This window comes from Peromyscus californicus, unplaced genomic scaffold, assembly GCF_007827085.1.
Source record: "Peromyscus californicus insignis strain IS unplaced genomic scaffold, ASM782708v3 Scaffold_10__1_contigs__length_136768540, whole genome shotgun sequence".
NCBI classification, from domain to species: Eukaryota; Metazoa; Chordata; class Mammalia; order Rodentia; family Cricetidae; genus Peromyscus; species Peromyscus californicus.
This window is the reverse complement of record NW_026294391.1, coordinates 85,917,570-85,932,362: the sequence shown is the minus strand read 5'-3', so window position 1 is coordinate 85,932,362 and position 14,793 is coordinate 85,917,570. Positions and strand designations below refer to the sequence as shown.

General features: G+C 42.4%; 1 protein-coding gene across 1 annotated transcript; it reads right to left on the bottom strand.

The window, feature by feature from the left end:
• Positions 1-6,800: 6,800 nt before the first annotated feature.
• Positions 6,801-8,883, bottom strand: Tceal9 (transcription elongation factor A like 9). Its single transcript, XM_052746329.1, has 3 exons — positions 8,747-8,883; positions 8,174-8,239; positions 6,801-7,638 (listed from the first exon to the last, which is right to left on the bottom strand). The coding sequence occupies exon 3, from the start codon at positions 7,576-7,578 to the stop codon at positions 7,249-7,251; it is 330 nt and encodes a 109-aa protein (XP_052602289.1). The 5' UTR covers positions 7,579-7,638; positions 8,174-8,239; positions 8,747-8,883; the 3' UTR covers positions 6,801-7,248.
• Between the last annotated feature and the right edge of the window lie 5,910 nt (positions 8,884-14,793).

Genomic DNA, 14,793 nt, shown 5'->3' with positions numbered 1-14,793 from the left:
TTTTATAGTACATGGGCAATAGAATTTCCTATTAGAAAATTCCAAAAAAATAAAAATTATTATTTCCTAACCCACCAGAGGGCCTGATAAAACACCACACTGCCCCTTAAAACGACACGACCTTTCCTTTTAGCAACCTAAGGAACAGCATCTTAGTATTTGTGGGTGTGTACATCTGTTAGTCTGTACCTTCTCTCCATCCCCACCCCCACCCCCACCCCCAGTTTGTGCAGAGGTTTATTAAGTAAAGCTGCAGAAACAAAGCTCAGCATAGCACATATTCGACAAAGAGGTTAGAGTGCACGGCCCCAAGGCAGGAGCAGCCTGCTGGGTTCTCGCTGGTGATGTTAAAGAAGTTGTATAAATATTTAGGAAGTGTGTATTGGCACATCTAGGCCTTTTAGACCCCAGCAAAGATTACTCTAGGGAAGCCCTGCCCCCAGAGCTGTAGCCACCAGCGGTGGCAAGCCCAGCCCCCTGCTGTGGAGTAGGTGTCCGAGGCAACTCGAATTGTAGTCACACATTAATCAGCCCTGTTCCTCTTATCTTGGTCAGCTTGGCTATTTCACACCCAGCCTCCAACTCTTTTATTTCTCCCTCCCCCCCCCCCCCCAGTGATCCTGACTGCACCTTTTAATCCTAGCATTCATTTAAACTCCCACATTTTTTTTTTACACAATAAGCCTAAATCTTTGCTAGTCTGGATGTTTTTCTTAATACAGAAAAGTAGGTACAGTCCATGGAAAATCCTCTTGTCAATTGCATTTTTACCTGGCATGGAGTGTTTTTTTTTTTTTTTTGTCTTTAGGAAGTAAACATGAGCTGGATTTTTATGCTTCTTTTATTTTAAGCTGGAATGGGGCATTGGTTTGTTTGTTTTTATTTTTATTTTTGTTTTTTTGGGCTTTTTTTGCATGCCCAAAGATTCTAGGCAAGGAGGGGGACACATTATTAGAGGCAAACTTGAATGGAGGTCAGTAGAAAGTACTTCCAATGGGCTGGAGAGATGGTTTAGCAGTTAAGAGTACCTGTGGCCCTTTTGCAGAAGGTTCGGTTGCCAGCATGCACATGGCAGCTCACAGCTGTAACTGCCAGTGTCCTCTTTCGACTTCCCCAGGCACCCTACACACAAGTGGTGCATATACATGCATACGTGTGGACAAAACACGCAAACCATAAAAGAAAGAAGTCCTTTTTTAATTAAAAAAATTAAGTGCTTACAGTAAGATTTGTTGGTATGATGGCATCCCTAGGAAAAGTAGCACATCTCCCTAGTGAAAAAAGCACCTCGTATCTCTTATCCTTCTTAAAGTGGAAAGGAGTCCAAGGTAACTGGATACGAGAATGAAGGCCAAAGGTAAACAAACAAACAAACAAACAAAACCCAGCATCACGTCCTACATTAGCCAGCGTGAATGAAAGCTCTTGGAAAGATCTACACCGATACCTCACACTAAACCTCTGCAAATCTGCTACTGATTAGAAATTCAATCATTTTGGAAGTTAGAGTGTTGCAGGCCCAGAGCGTAACTACAATTTATCTTCAGCTACCTTAGCCCACTTACTCCTTGGTCCATCTCTATGTCTGTTCTAACGTACTTGTGACTATCCATTGAAGCTTTTGGAAGAAAACTACTAGCTTCCATTGATCAAAAGCCTAAGAATGCCTTCAGGTGGCATCTGAGGTCTATAGTAGAGATTTCCCTACTAATGCCAGGGAGGTCAGTGTCCCATTTTGGGGTCCTAAGTCTCATTAATAAAAGAATTTAAGAATGGACTCAATGAAAATCTCAAGGACAATTTGATTAGAATTTAAAAGAAAAATCCCAGGGCAGGCTAGCTGTAAATCTCGGTAGCTGCCTGGAGGAGGAAGATGGAGAAGAGAAAGAAGGGAGAAAACACCATGCTCTTTGGTTAAGCTGCCATAGAGGTCAGCCACATGGTGGTGACAGGAGCTTTAGCAAAAGACCCAAAAAAAGTGTTAGGGAAAGCGGGTTTAGAAAAGAGAAGAAAAGAGCCGGGGGTGAGGGTGGGGGTGGGGGGGGTGGATGTCAAGGTCATGATGGGGAGCTCATGGTCTCTGGACCAACAGCCAAGGAGCCTGCATGGGACCGACCTAGGCCCTCTGCATGTGTGTGACAGTTGTGTAGCTTGGTCTGTTTGTGGGGCTTCTAGCACCCGGTTCAGGGCCTGTCCCTGGCATTTAGCTGGCTTTTGGGAACCTATTCCCCATGCTGGGTTGCGTTGCCCAGCCTTGATGCAGGGGGAAGAGTTTGTTCTTGCCTCAACTTGAAGTTTTGACTTTGCTGTGTTGACTCCTATGGGAGGCCCACCCCTTTCTGAATGGAGACAGAGAAGGAATGGATGGGGGAGGGGGTTGATAGGTGGTGGGGGGAGGGAATGGGAGCAAAGGAGGGAGGGGAGACTGTGGTCAGTATGTAAAATAAATGGAAAAACTTTTTAATGTAATCTTCAAAAGAGAGAGAGAGACAGACAGACAGACAGAGACAGAGAAAAGCTAAAGTATCTGGGGAATTCAAAAAAGTGGACAGACTTAGGAAGCTGCATGGCTGCTGCCCAGTAAGCCACTGGAATAGGGAGCAGGCAATGTATGGCAAACAGGTACTATACACAAGCCTACCTCACCCCTTTAAATAGCTACTCACTGCACTATACCAACAGTAGTAAGGAAGATGTGAACAGATTTCATGAGTATTTTTCAATTAAAAATAGACAAAGGGCCGGGTGGTGGTGGCGGCGGCGGCAGCGGCGGTGCACGCCTTTAATCCCAGCACTCAGGAGGCAGAGCCAGGCGGATCTCTGTGAGGTCTACAAAGCGAGTTCCAGTAAAGGCGCAAAGCTACACAGAGAAACCCTGTCTCGAAAAACCAAAAAAAAAAAAAGACAAAGGGCAGGGCATGGTGGCACATGCCTTTAATCCCAGCACTCAGGAGGCAGAGCCAGGCGGATCTCTGTGAGGTCTACAAAGCGAGTTCCAGGAAAGGTGCAAAGCTACACAGAGAAACCCTGTCTCGAAAAACCAAAAAAAAAAAAAAAAAAAAATAGACAAAGGGCAGGGCATGGTGGCACAGGCCTTTAACCCTAGCACTCTGGAGGCAGAGGCAGACAGATGTCTGTGAATTCAGGGTCTGCCTGGTCTACATAGCAGAGATCCAGGCCAGCCAGGGCTACATAGTGAGACTCCATCTAAAAAAAAATGCAAAAAAATGCACACACACACATCCATACACCCATTCCCCCCCCCCCCCCCCCCACAAATGGTATGCAGGAAACTACTCCATACCCAGTTACCCAACTAAATTAATATCTACTTATGTTGTTGTTTTTGATACATTTCCCAGCACCCTCGTGGTGGCTTACAAAGGCCTATAACTCCAGTTCCAGAGGATCCAAAACACTCTTTTGGCCTCTGTGGGTACTGCATGCATATGGCACACAGACATACACAGGCAAAACACCCATACTTTTAGAGAGTCTGAATGTATGTGATATGGGGGCTGATTTTTGAACACATTCTTCTGACATTTTTCCTAGTGAAAGATTTACACAAGTTTAGCCTGTCTTTAGTATCCTGGTGAATCCAGCAGCCTTAACACTTCTCCCTCGGTCATTTTGAATTGACATGTTAATGTATCGACTATGTGTAGTGTATGTAATATCAGATTACTAAATTGTCATGTGCTTTTGAGATCACGGAGAATCTGGCTCTGCAAGTGGGTTGCTTCTCATTTCAGACTCAAGCATGTTTGTCACCAAGTATTCTTCAAAGCTTCTTGTCCGGGGATGGTTTTGACCTCCCTGAGTCTGCAACAGGCAAGAGCACAGCAAACATCCCAAGGAAAAACACCGTGTCCTTAAGAACAACTAGAAGGTAAATAATTTCCAACAGATCTTACTGTTGCTTAACCAAAGACACAAAAAGAGCCTGCTGCAATAGGAAAAAGAATCCGGAAGTTAAGTTGTGGAAGTTCAGCCATGGAGAGAAAGCTTATTCAAAAACTTCAGTTGATCACCTCATCATCTTCAGTTGGTTTTAATTGGATGTTGTAAGCTCCTGATTTGACCATGTTATCTCTACGTGTTCTTATGTGTTCTTTACTTGAAAGCCTCACCTGAAGGGGGACACTCTGCTCTGAGAGGGACTCTCCATAGGGTGCTCTCTGTATTGAGAACTCCAGTTAATTGCCTCAAGAGCACTTCCTCAATTAACTTCTGCTGGATATTTTGAGTGTCTGATTTGCTGATACTTTTCTGTCTGTCTGCCTTCTGTCTGTCTATTTATCATCTGAATGTCTGATATTGCTATTTATTTTTTACTTCAGCTTGCTGTATAATTAATAAATTCACTCATTCAAAACTAAAAATAAAGATATTTTAGATCATTCTCCAGACCATATAGCAAACTACGTCTTATAGTAATTTCTTTTGAGATGGGGTCTTGAGTAGTTCAGTCTGGGGTTAAAATTACTATGTTGCCCAGATTGATCTCGAACTCATGATCTTCCTGCATTTGCCTCCTGAGTGCTGGAATTATAGGCACTACACACTACTTTTAGTAAAATTTTTAAGTTCCTCAAAGACTTTCTCATAAGGCTTGACATCACCATGATCTATTGTCCTGAGCAAAGTGCTATTAGGAAAGGCAGTCTGCCAGAGGCCCTGAGTGTCCTTGTGTGTTCTTACTGCATATGCCAAGAATGTAGGGCTCTGAGCATTCTTTACCCAGGCAGACAATTTTTCAGTTGTGCTTACAGTAAGCAACCTTGAAGTATGAGGTAACATCTTCCCTTGGACACAGAACAGGCTTATGATTTCTTTGAAAAAATAAATTTCCCAGTCCCAGTGCATATTTAAGCCTCTATCATGGGCCCTTTGTCACCCCAAGAGATTTGGGAATCAGAGACAGTACAAATCAGCATAAAGTTCTAGTTAATGCTGCTCTATAATAATGCATAATAATGTATCTCTGACCCAGCACTTTACTGTCTTCTGCCAGCATCCACTGAAAAACAGCAGGCTAACTTGTTAGTTTATAAGTAGGATAAAACCTTAGATTTGGTACAGTTCTTGACAGGTGCTTGCAAATACTATTTATAAAGCAGTTATGCTTTGGAAACTTTTCCTACCAGTGTAATTTTTAGCATGTCTGTGTACCACCAATGCCATTAACCTTGTGTTCTATTTAGTGTTTTTCTTTGAACCGACTTGCTTATATCATTTGAATAGTTTTTCTAGAAAGGAAAGTTTATAACATGACCCTCCACCTGAATTATCTTCATATACTTTAAACCAAAAGTATCCAATACATGTTCAAATAAATACATGGGCATTACAATATAAAATTCATACCTACTGTCTAAAAATCACCTTCCCCTTCTTCCAGGTCCTTTTCCCTTAACATAGGTTATCTGATTGCATCTAAAGCTGCCGTGTCTCGGATCAAGATTCCCACAACCAATGTTTCTGTTTAGTGAATTCTGAGCTAGTGCTTTGTTTCTTTTGAAAAGTGCCCTTTAAGTCCCCTGATAAAGTCTAGTGTTTTGATCTGCAGTGAGGGGAAAACTGCCCTCTTTTAGATAAGTTTGCCCATGACAACCCAGCCATCATCCCTACTAGATGCCTACTACAGGCTGGAGCAGAGAAACCGAAAGACGGTCTACATGGAGAAGAGTGTGTTCCAGGTGAGCCATTCCACATCCTGCTCCGGTGACCACCTTCCAAGCTAAAGAAACTTGGATATACTTCTTTCTGTAAAATTGGCACTGTGTGCCCCTTGATTCTCACATTACTCCGGCCACAATCCCAGCCACATCATCATCTGTCCAGCTGGCATAACCTTGAAGAAGAGAACTGAAGAGCTCCCAAAAGGAGCATCATAAAGGAAAACTTATATACAGGTGGCATATTACCATCACACTTTCTTTCCAGCCAGAGGTGGGAACATCCGCAAATCTGACTTCAGCCTCCCTATAAAATTTACACAAGTATTGGGGTACTTGTTGAACCTGAGAGAACCTGTCATCAGGCAGCCTGCTGAAGAGAAATCACTCACTATAAGGAAGCACAGTCAGTAAGACCAAATGGCACCTTCACATCCAGGGCAGGGATTCTCATGAAAGCCTAAGTCTGTTCTTCAGACTTAGCTGTTCCGGTCAAACTCTCAGATGAGCCCATTCTATCTGAGCCTTATAAAAGGAAATAGGATCCCAAAGCTGTCGTGGTATAACCATAAGACACTGTGACCCAAGTGTCTAACAAAAAGAAGAGATGGACAAAATTTCCATCACATTTGATGTATGCTGATCTGGCCCACTAGAGGTACCAAATAAGTGTTCTGGGCTTGGTACTTGAGAATTTCATGCAGTACCAGGGAACTGAATTTTTCAGAATGGGGAAGAGGGGCTGGAATACCATGTTAGTATCATAAAGCAGCTAGATGGGAGTCTAGACAGGTATAAAGGAGTATATAGCACTCACTTAACAATTGCTTGAGTGAGTTTGTTCTCAAGCACAGTTTGAGTATTACTTTCTCTGCGTCCAAATAGCAGGAACAAATCTCTAGTATTTGGATCCTGTGTGAGCAAATGGTGATAAAACCCTGTCAAACAGCTCTCAGTACCTTATTTGGCAACCACAAAATTCCTATAAGATTATTATGCTTATTATTGCAGATGAGAATAGATGTCAATTTTAGTCTTTTAACACAATGGTTCTAATATTTTGTCAATGAATAACAAGTGCCCCACTATTTTAGAAATAAACTGATAAGTGCTGTTGGATGCTTATTTTTAGTTATAAAACCTTTATTATTTTTAGCAAGAATAATGCATGTTCATTTTAGGAATATGGCAAATACAAATAAGCAGAAGAAAAATCATTCATCTTTCACAAGTTTATATGTGCATATATGTAACATACAAAGGTACTCTTGTCTTTCAAAATACGATATTCTCATATTATTTTGTATCCTTTTCTCATTTTGTATCTCATCAGAAGCTCATTTTTTTTTTTTTACAAATCAGTAAAGCTCTCTTATTAAAAGCCAGAGACTTGTAGATTGGTTCAAATATAATCAACAGTAAGATGCAGACAAGAAGAGATACATCTAAAACCACTAACAGCAACAGATTCAAAGCAGGGAGATGGGCAAAGGTATATCAGAAAAATGCTAATAAAAAGAAAGTTATATTGCAATGGTAATAGCAGATAAACAGAAAGCAAGGCAAACTACATTAAATATGGGTAAGGATGGTTTCGATTAGCCTTCCAACGCATCACTATAAGTTTGTTTCTCACTCTCCTTATCTCATCTATTTCATCCACATCTCTAAACATATCCTCACTGCTCAAATGCCTGTTGTGTATATCCTCTTTAAAATCCTGAAGAGACTGAATCAGCATCTCCCGAAAAGTTTCCTCTGATTTTTCCTCCTCTTCTGGTCCTTCCCCCTCCTCTGGCTTTTCCTCGGGCTTTGGCTCTTCCTGCTTTGGTTCTTCCTCGGGCTTTGGCTCATCCCCATTTTCTGGGTTTCCTTCCATCTTTTGGCAGGGTTTCATCTTGTGTATGCTTCTCTTCCTTCTTTGCTTCTTCCTGCCTATTCGCGACTGCAGTTATTTCTAGGAAGCAAGCAGGAGACAGTAAATGGAAGACTTGGTAAGTGTTCAGGTGCTGTGCACAAAAGGTCTCCTACCGTTTATGCGCTCCCTCGCTCCCTCCCTCCCCCCCTCTCTCCCTCTTTCTCTCTCTCCCCCCTCCCTCTTCCTCCCTCCCTTCCTCCCTCCCTCGCCTTCCCTCTTTCCCTCCTCTCTCTCCCTCCCCACCCCATTTTGGTCCAACAGACCTCAGCAAATACCTTCCACCTGGAAAGCCCAGTCCACAATCAAGGTTTCCTTGTCCCCGCCCCTCTTACCTCCATTTTTCCACCCCCTCCCCTCTCTAGTCCCTCCCTCAAGCATTTTTCCAAGGCCTTCCTTCCCGCCTCCCGCCCCAGCCCTCCACAAATCTTTCTCCCTTTACAGGCCTAACCCGGGGGGCCCTCCGAAAGGGGGGTGGGTTGCTTCAGGGGGGCGGGAGAGGGGAGTGTGGCCTTCAACCTCTGCCAGCCTTCACCAACCCCCACCCTCGAGTCTTTATAAAGTTCCCTTCACTTACCAGGTAGTGATCGGGTCAGTTTCTTTCACCTACTTATTTTAGCCCGCAGCGGTACAAAGAACAAACCTGCAGGCGAACGGAGAAGAAGGGAGGGGAGGTTGGGGGTGGGGCGGGCGGGAGGGCGGGCAGGCGAGCCAGCCCTGGGTGCTCAGCAGAGCAGCACCGCGGAGCGAGCTCACCGAGCTTTCCTTAGTCCAGGTCTTGCTTACGGAAGTTTCCCACCCTTTGTTTCCCACAGGACTCCTCCTTCCCACCCCTCAAGTTGGCCTGTCTTTCTAGTTAGACAGGGGGGTAAGAAAGAGAGATTATTTCCCAACTATCTGTAGATCCAAGAGGAGGTTCGGGAAGCCCAGCGGCTGTCAGAAAAGAGGTCCCCAATCTCGGAGTATGATTATTTTTGAGCCGTCATAGGTCTCCTTGCCTTTCTTTTGGGACTCCCTAGTCCCTTTCACAACTGTCCTTTCCTGCAGAAAAGGTAAAGGGTAGAGGGACGGACTTAACTGGAACTGAAGTCGCTACCCTAGACCACCCTACACTAGAAAACCCCAGGCAAGACCCCCATCTGACACCAACCTGGAGAATTTAAGCAAGCCGTCTCCTCCTTCCGCGGCCCTCTCACACCGCCGCCCGCAAGGCTGAAGGAAGCTGGTACCCAGATGGAAACAAGGACCAGACTAACAGGATTTCTGCACACGTCGACTCCTGGTCACATGAGAGCTACGTCACCAGTGAGCTCGGGTCCTCAATCTCCACTCCCACAAAAAGCGCGGCAGATGTGGGCCCGCCCTCTGCTCCCTCACCTACCCCCTTCTCAAACACACATTTGGCCTTGTCAGTCTTTTCTGGAGGAAAAAAAAAGTATGCGGGTTGTTTTTCTGTTGTTTTTGTAGTTCTCTGATTACTAAAGAGGGGCATCTTATTTTCTGGAGCTACGAACTTTTCTGCTTCGTTTAATAAATTGGCCCTTCCTCTCTCCCACTCCCAACTGCCAGTATCACTAGCTCCCCAATCTATCTTTCTGTGGCCCCTCCCCCTTCATCTGAAATATACTCCTTTGTTGTGTGGAACCAGGTAGGTAGGGCAAGAATAGGGACAAAAAAAAGGACCTTGGAATAGGAGTGGGATTTCTTGAAGGCAATTTAAACTTTATTCTTAATACTTCTGTAGTCTTTTCAAAAGTAATGTTTTACAGTCAGAAGTAACAGCCAAATTATTTCAGATACATGCATGGATTCATACATGTATGTTATTTAGACTAGGGCCTGGTATATAGTAAAGGCTTTAAAAGTATATGCTTTTAAAATGATTATTATCTTGTGATGTTATTAGGGAGAGTGATTTAAAGTGAATAAAAATAATGTTTGACTCTCGAGCCCTGGTGGTAGTACTGTCAAGAAGTTGTGCTGCCTAAAGAATCACTACTTGATCAGTTGTCGGGTCCATATTGTTAGCACACAGTAGGTCTCCTCATCTTAAAGAAGGTGATGCCGGCCGGGCGGTGGTGGCGCACGCCTTTAATCCCAGTACTCGGGAGGCAGAGGCAGGCGGATCTCTGTGAGTTCGAGGCCAGCCTGGTCTACAGAGCGAGATCCAGGAAAGGCGCAAAGCTACACAGAGAAACCCTGTCTCGAAAAACAAAAAAAAAAAAAAAAAAAAAAAAAGAAGGTGATGCCGTTCATATCATGAATTGTTGGGATGTCTTAACACTGTAAGTGTGTCTTTACTGCTCCAAACCACTTAGCTAATATAGACAACCATCAACATTCACTCATTCCTATTTTATTTCACTTCTCAGGGGTGCATTTGAGACCTAAATAACTCAGGGTTAGCTTGACTCTCAATCGCTTGAGGCTATTGGAAAGAACACAGACGTGATAATGGAGCTGTGGTTTGGATCTGGTTTGTGTTCCCCTTTAATGGGGGTGGGAGGAGCTCTAGCTTCTTTATCTTTTAAATGACTTTAAAGTCAAGTCACCGGTTTTGTGATGTTAATGGTTGCTTGGGTTAGGGACTTGTAAGCCTCTTTAGGTGAAAGTCCTGGCTTTTCGCTTGCTCACACGTGCCCAGTGGGAGTCTACGATGTCTAGAAAACAATGTGGCATTGCTGCCTTCCTGGTGTAGCTTCTCTTTGCTTACCTTAACCTTTGAGGTAGATTGCTGCTCCATTTTACATGCAGCCATAGCAGTATTTTAAGAAATGGTTTGTTCAGAGCAATAATACAAGGCTGATTGGACTTAGCTTTGCACAATCTAGCTCCTCTTCAAAGCTGCAGACACCAAGATAAGAGTAACTAAGACAATGGCCCATTCCTGGCTAGTGGCGTGGTGGTATCTAAAAGTCTCCAGTCAACAGTCCTTTGCTGCCCGTTGCCTTTCCTTTTCTTCTCTAAAAAGCCCCTTTGCATTCCTGAGTCCACTGAAGTAGTCTTTGTTTGCAATAGCATCTCATTTTATTTGCTTTGTTAGCATTCCAAGTGAAATCTTTACTTGCCTCAAAAACGTATCCTTGAATCATTGTCCTTTTCCAGCCACAAGTTAATAGCCTTGCATTTGGTAATACCTTGAAGTTTGTATGTTGGAAACTTGGTCCCCAAGGGTAATATGGTAGGTGAGGGAACCTTTAACAGGTGCAGTCTAGTAGGAGGCTATTAGGTCATTGAAGGGTATTGCCTTGGATAGGAACTCATGCAGTGCTCAAGGAACCCTGCTTATTTCTCACAAGAGGGTGGTTACAAAAGGGGGAAGATGACCCCAACACCACCTAGGACTGTTCTCCAGCGTCCTCTTGTCCTTCCCACCAACAGCTGCCACGTTGTCATCCATCATGCCAAGATGTAGTCAGTAACCCTTCATCATAGAAGTCAAAGCCAAGTATTATGCCTTTGAATCTCAGAAATTAAATGCTAAATAAACTGCTTTTTTCATTAAAGTGTTAAGCCTCGTATATTTCGTTATAGTAACAGAAAATGAACTAATACAGTCTCTGTGCCAAACTTAGAGCTAGTTGAAAGATCCCCAGTAAGGTACACTCCTTGTGTTGATCTTTTTGTTTGTTTGGTTTTTTTGTTTTTCAAGACAGGGTCTCTCTGTGTAGCTCTGACTGTCCTGGAACTCATTCTGCAAACCAGGCTGGCCTTGAACTCACAGAGATCCACTTGCCTCTGCCTCCCAAGTGCTGGAATTAAAGGCATGGACTACCACTGTCCCACTAAGACTGAACTTCTGAAGTTTTTGAATTTTTAGAGACTGTGGGACTTTTAAAAGTTGAAATGTGTTTTAGATTGTGATATTGATTTTAACATGGGACCTTGGAGATAAACAAGAAAGGAAAGGTTATGGTTTAATAATGATGTATTAGGATTGACAAGGGATCAGTTGTTCTGATTAGCTTTTTGTCAACTTGATATAAGCAAGGGTCATCTGAGAAAAGGGAACTTCAGTTGAGCCTGGAGTATAGCCCTCATTCATGATTGTCACCATGAGAAGTTTTGCTTTGTACGTTGAAAGGGAAGGTTTTCTCTGACATTACTATTTTGCAACCCTGCTTGTAGGTTTTTTCCCTTTTCTTGGTGTAAATTTGTGGAGCCAGTTGTTGCAATGCTTTCATGTTGCCAGCTTTTTCTTGAATATTACATTTAAACTAATCAATAAATCTCTCTCATTGGTAAGACTTATCCATCTTCATTTTAATTTATGTGTGTATCTGTGTAAGTCTATGTCATGTATGTGTGGGAGCCCGTGGAGGGTATTAGAATATGCTGTATTCCCTGGAGCTGGGGTTACAGGTGGTTGTGAACTGCCTGATGTCTGTGCCGGGAACTGAACTCAGGTCATCTGGGAGTCCAGCAAGTGCTCTCACATGCTGAGCCATCTCTTCAACCCCTAAAACCATTCTTTGTCAGCATAAATAACCTCCAGTCTAGTTTCCAATAGAGTTCTTACTCTCCTTTGAAAGCTCATGAGCACTGGCCTTCCTATTGACCTTCCTATTGTCATTCCCAGCTTCTAAACTTACAGAAGAGCTACTATCCATTAAACTCTTCTTATGCCATGCTAGGGCTTTTCTAGCTCATGACACCAAACTTTTACAGATTCTTTCCAAAAGCCTACAAAGTATGGTCAAGTAGTCATAGCAACAGCTCTACTTCTCAGTATTAATTTTTTGTGTGTTAGTTACTTTTCTTGGTGCTGGGACCAACTATTTCACAATAACCAACTTAATGGAGGAAGGGTTTTTTTGGGCCAGTCCATTAGGTGGGGTAGTATGAATGGTTTGTCTTTAGCATCCAACAAGAAGCACAGAAAGGGAAATGCCAGCAGTCAGCTAACTTTCTCCTTTGTCTTTATACCGTCTGAGATTCTAGCCTATGCAGTGGTGCTGCCTACATTCAGGCCAGGTAATCTTCTCTGGAAACACATCCAAAGATGAGCTTCACTCATGACCCAGGTGTCTAATAATCCAACCAAGTTCTCACAATCAACAGTCACACAGGTAATCGATACTCAGAACTGGAAGACAAAAACAAAAGCAGCATTCCTAATGCTAAGGACTGTAGAGGTCATCAAAGTGAGTCCAAGTCATGAAAAAGATGAATGGAAGAGATAGTAGAAAATGAAAAAGCAGAAGTCAGAGCACAGAGCAAAAAGCTACCCAGTAGAAAATTAGCATGCCTTCTAACAATGAAAAAGGAAGATAGATATTTGTTGTGTGGTTTCAAAAAGAAAAAGGAAAAGGAAATGACCAGGTGGAATCCTTCCTTTGGTTATTTAATGCATACACCTCTTCAATAATTGATATGTACTTTTAGTAAATAATATTCTCTAACTTGTAAGAATGGATTTTTTTTTCCTGAACAGAATTTGGTTGTCCAGTGTAGAAACTTAAAGTGTAGAGTAAAGGGACACCTTGTGACCAGATCCAGTACTGCAATTTGAACTTACCTGAGCAAGATGTCTGGTTCAGAGAAACAGGCTACTTACTCTTGATCACTACTTTTCTGTGTGATAAGGTTGAGGAGCCCTTGAAATATCTCGGAAGACAGTTACACTAGACAACTCTGTAGAAATTCATAGGGTTTTGTGTTCTAGGTTATAGATGTGGACAATGTGAAGACTGAAAATAGAGGCCTCACCAAATTTACGTAAGTGATTCTGGACAGTGAAAACACAGCCACACTTTCTTTTCTGGCTCCGCGATGAATTGCCTTTGAAAAAATAATTATAAGTCCCCTATAGAAACTAAGACTTTCACCAGGTGTGGTGGCGCACACCTTTAACCCCAGCACTCGGAAGACAGAGGCAGGCAGATCTCTGTGAGTTTGAGGTCAGTCTGGTCTCTACAAAGCAAGTTCCAGGACAACTAGGGCTACACAGAGAAACCCTGTCTCAAAAAAAAAGAAAGAAAGAAACGAAAGAAACTAACATTTTCAATAGACTTTCTCTCCAAGAGAATCCAAGTATTTCAAGTCAATGGCTATACACACAGACATACACATTTGAACATTAGTTTTGGAGATCCAAAACTATGCACTTGTAGTTTTATTTAATCAGAAAGAATACAGAACATGGGAATCAATTGAGAGGTATAGCACAAATATTATCAATAGAGTAAATTTAAGTTGGCTGAATATTCTAAATATGAGTAGATAAAATAATAAATCACATGTTGCTGACAAAGATTGAGAATGATATCAGATATTAGAAAAAAAAATACTTGCCTGTAGTATCCAAAGAAAAACTGGCATCAAATCACTACAAAAAAATTGATAAAGTAAATATTAAGACAAACACAAAATATTAGAGTTTAAGGTATATATGTCATAATGTTAAGATGGCCAACATAACAGCAGAGGCTATATCTCAGTCAACAAAGCACCCAAGGCTCTGGATTTAATCCCTACTTAGTACTGAAAAAATCAGTCTAAGAATAAAATACAAAAGTCCTTTGCACTTTTATTAACATTGTGTATCAGCCCAATTTCCACTGCTATAATAAAATTCTTGATCCTGAGTTCTTTATAACAAAATGAGGTTTATTTAGTACCATTTTAGAAAAGTCCAAGATTACCAATTTTCCCTCTGGGAATGGACTCATGACAGATGGAATGATAACATCACATGTGCAAGACATACATAGGTAAGAGAATAGCAGCCATATGTGAAAAGCAGGAAACAAGATAATGTGGCTGAGCTATTTTTCACTTAAGCAACAACCCACTCTTTAGTGAACTAATTGGATTCCCATAAGAAGTATGAGAATTGCCAAATGAGATGCCAGACACATGTGCCTTTAATCTCAGCACTTGGGAAGCAAAGGCTGGCAGATTTCTAGGAGTTCAAGGCCAGACTGGTCTACACCGAGAGTTACAGGCCAGCCAAGGCTGCATAGTGAGACCTTGTCTCTAAAAAACAAAAATAAAAGAAGTATGAGAAGCACATTAAACCCTTTGAGGGGCAGGGTATTCAATGAACTAGTATATTTCCCTGAGGTTTCACTTCTAAGATGTTCCACTGTCTGTATATTCATTTATCACATGTATCACACACACACACACACACACACACACACAGAGCCATACAATTACATGTCATAGCATGTATGCAGAGGTCAGAAGATGCCA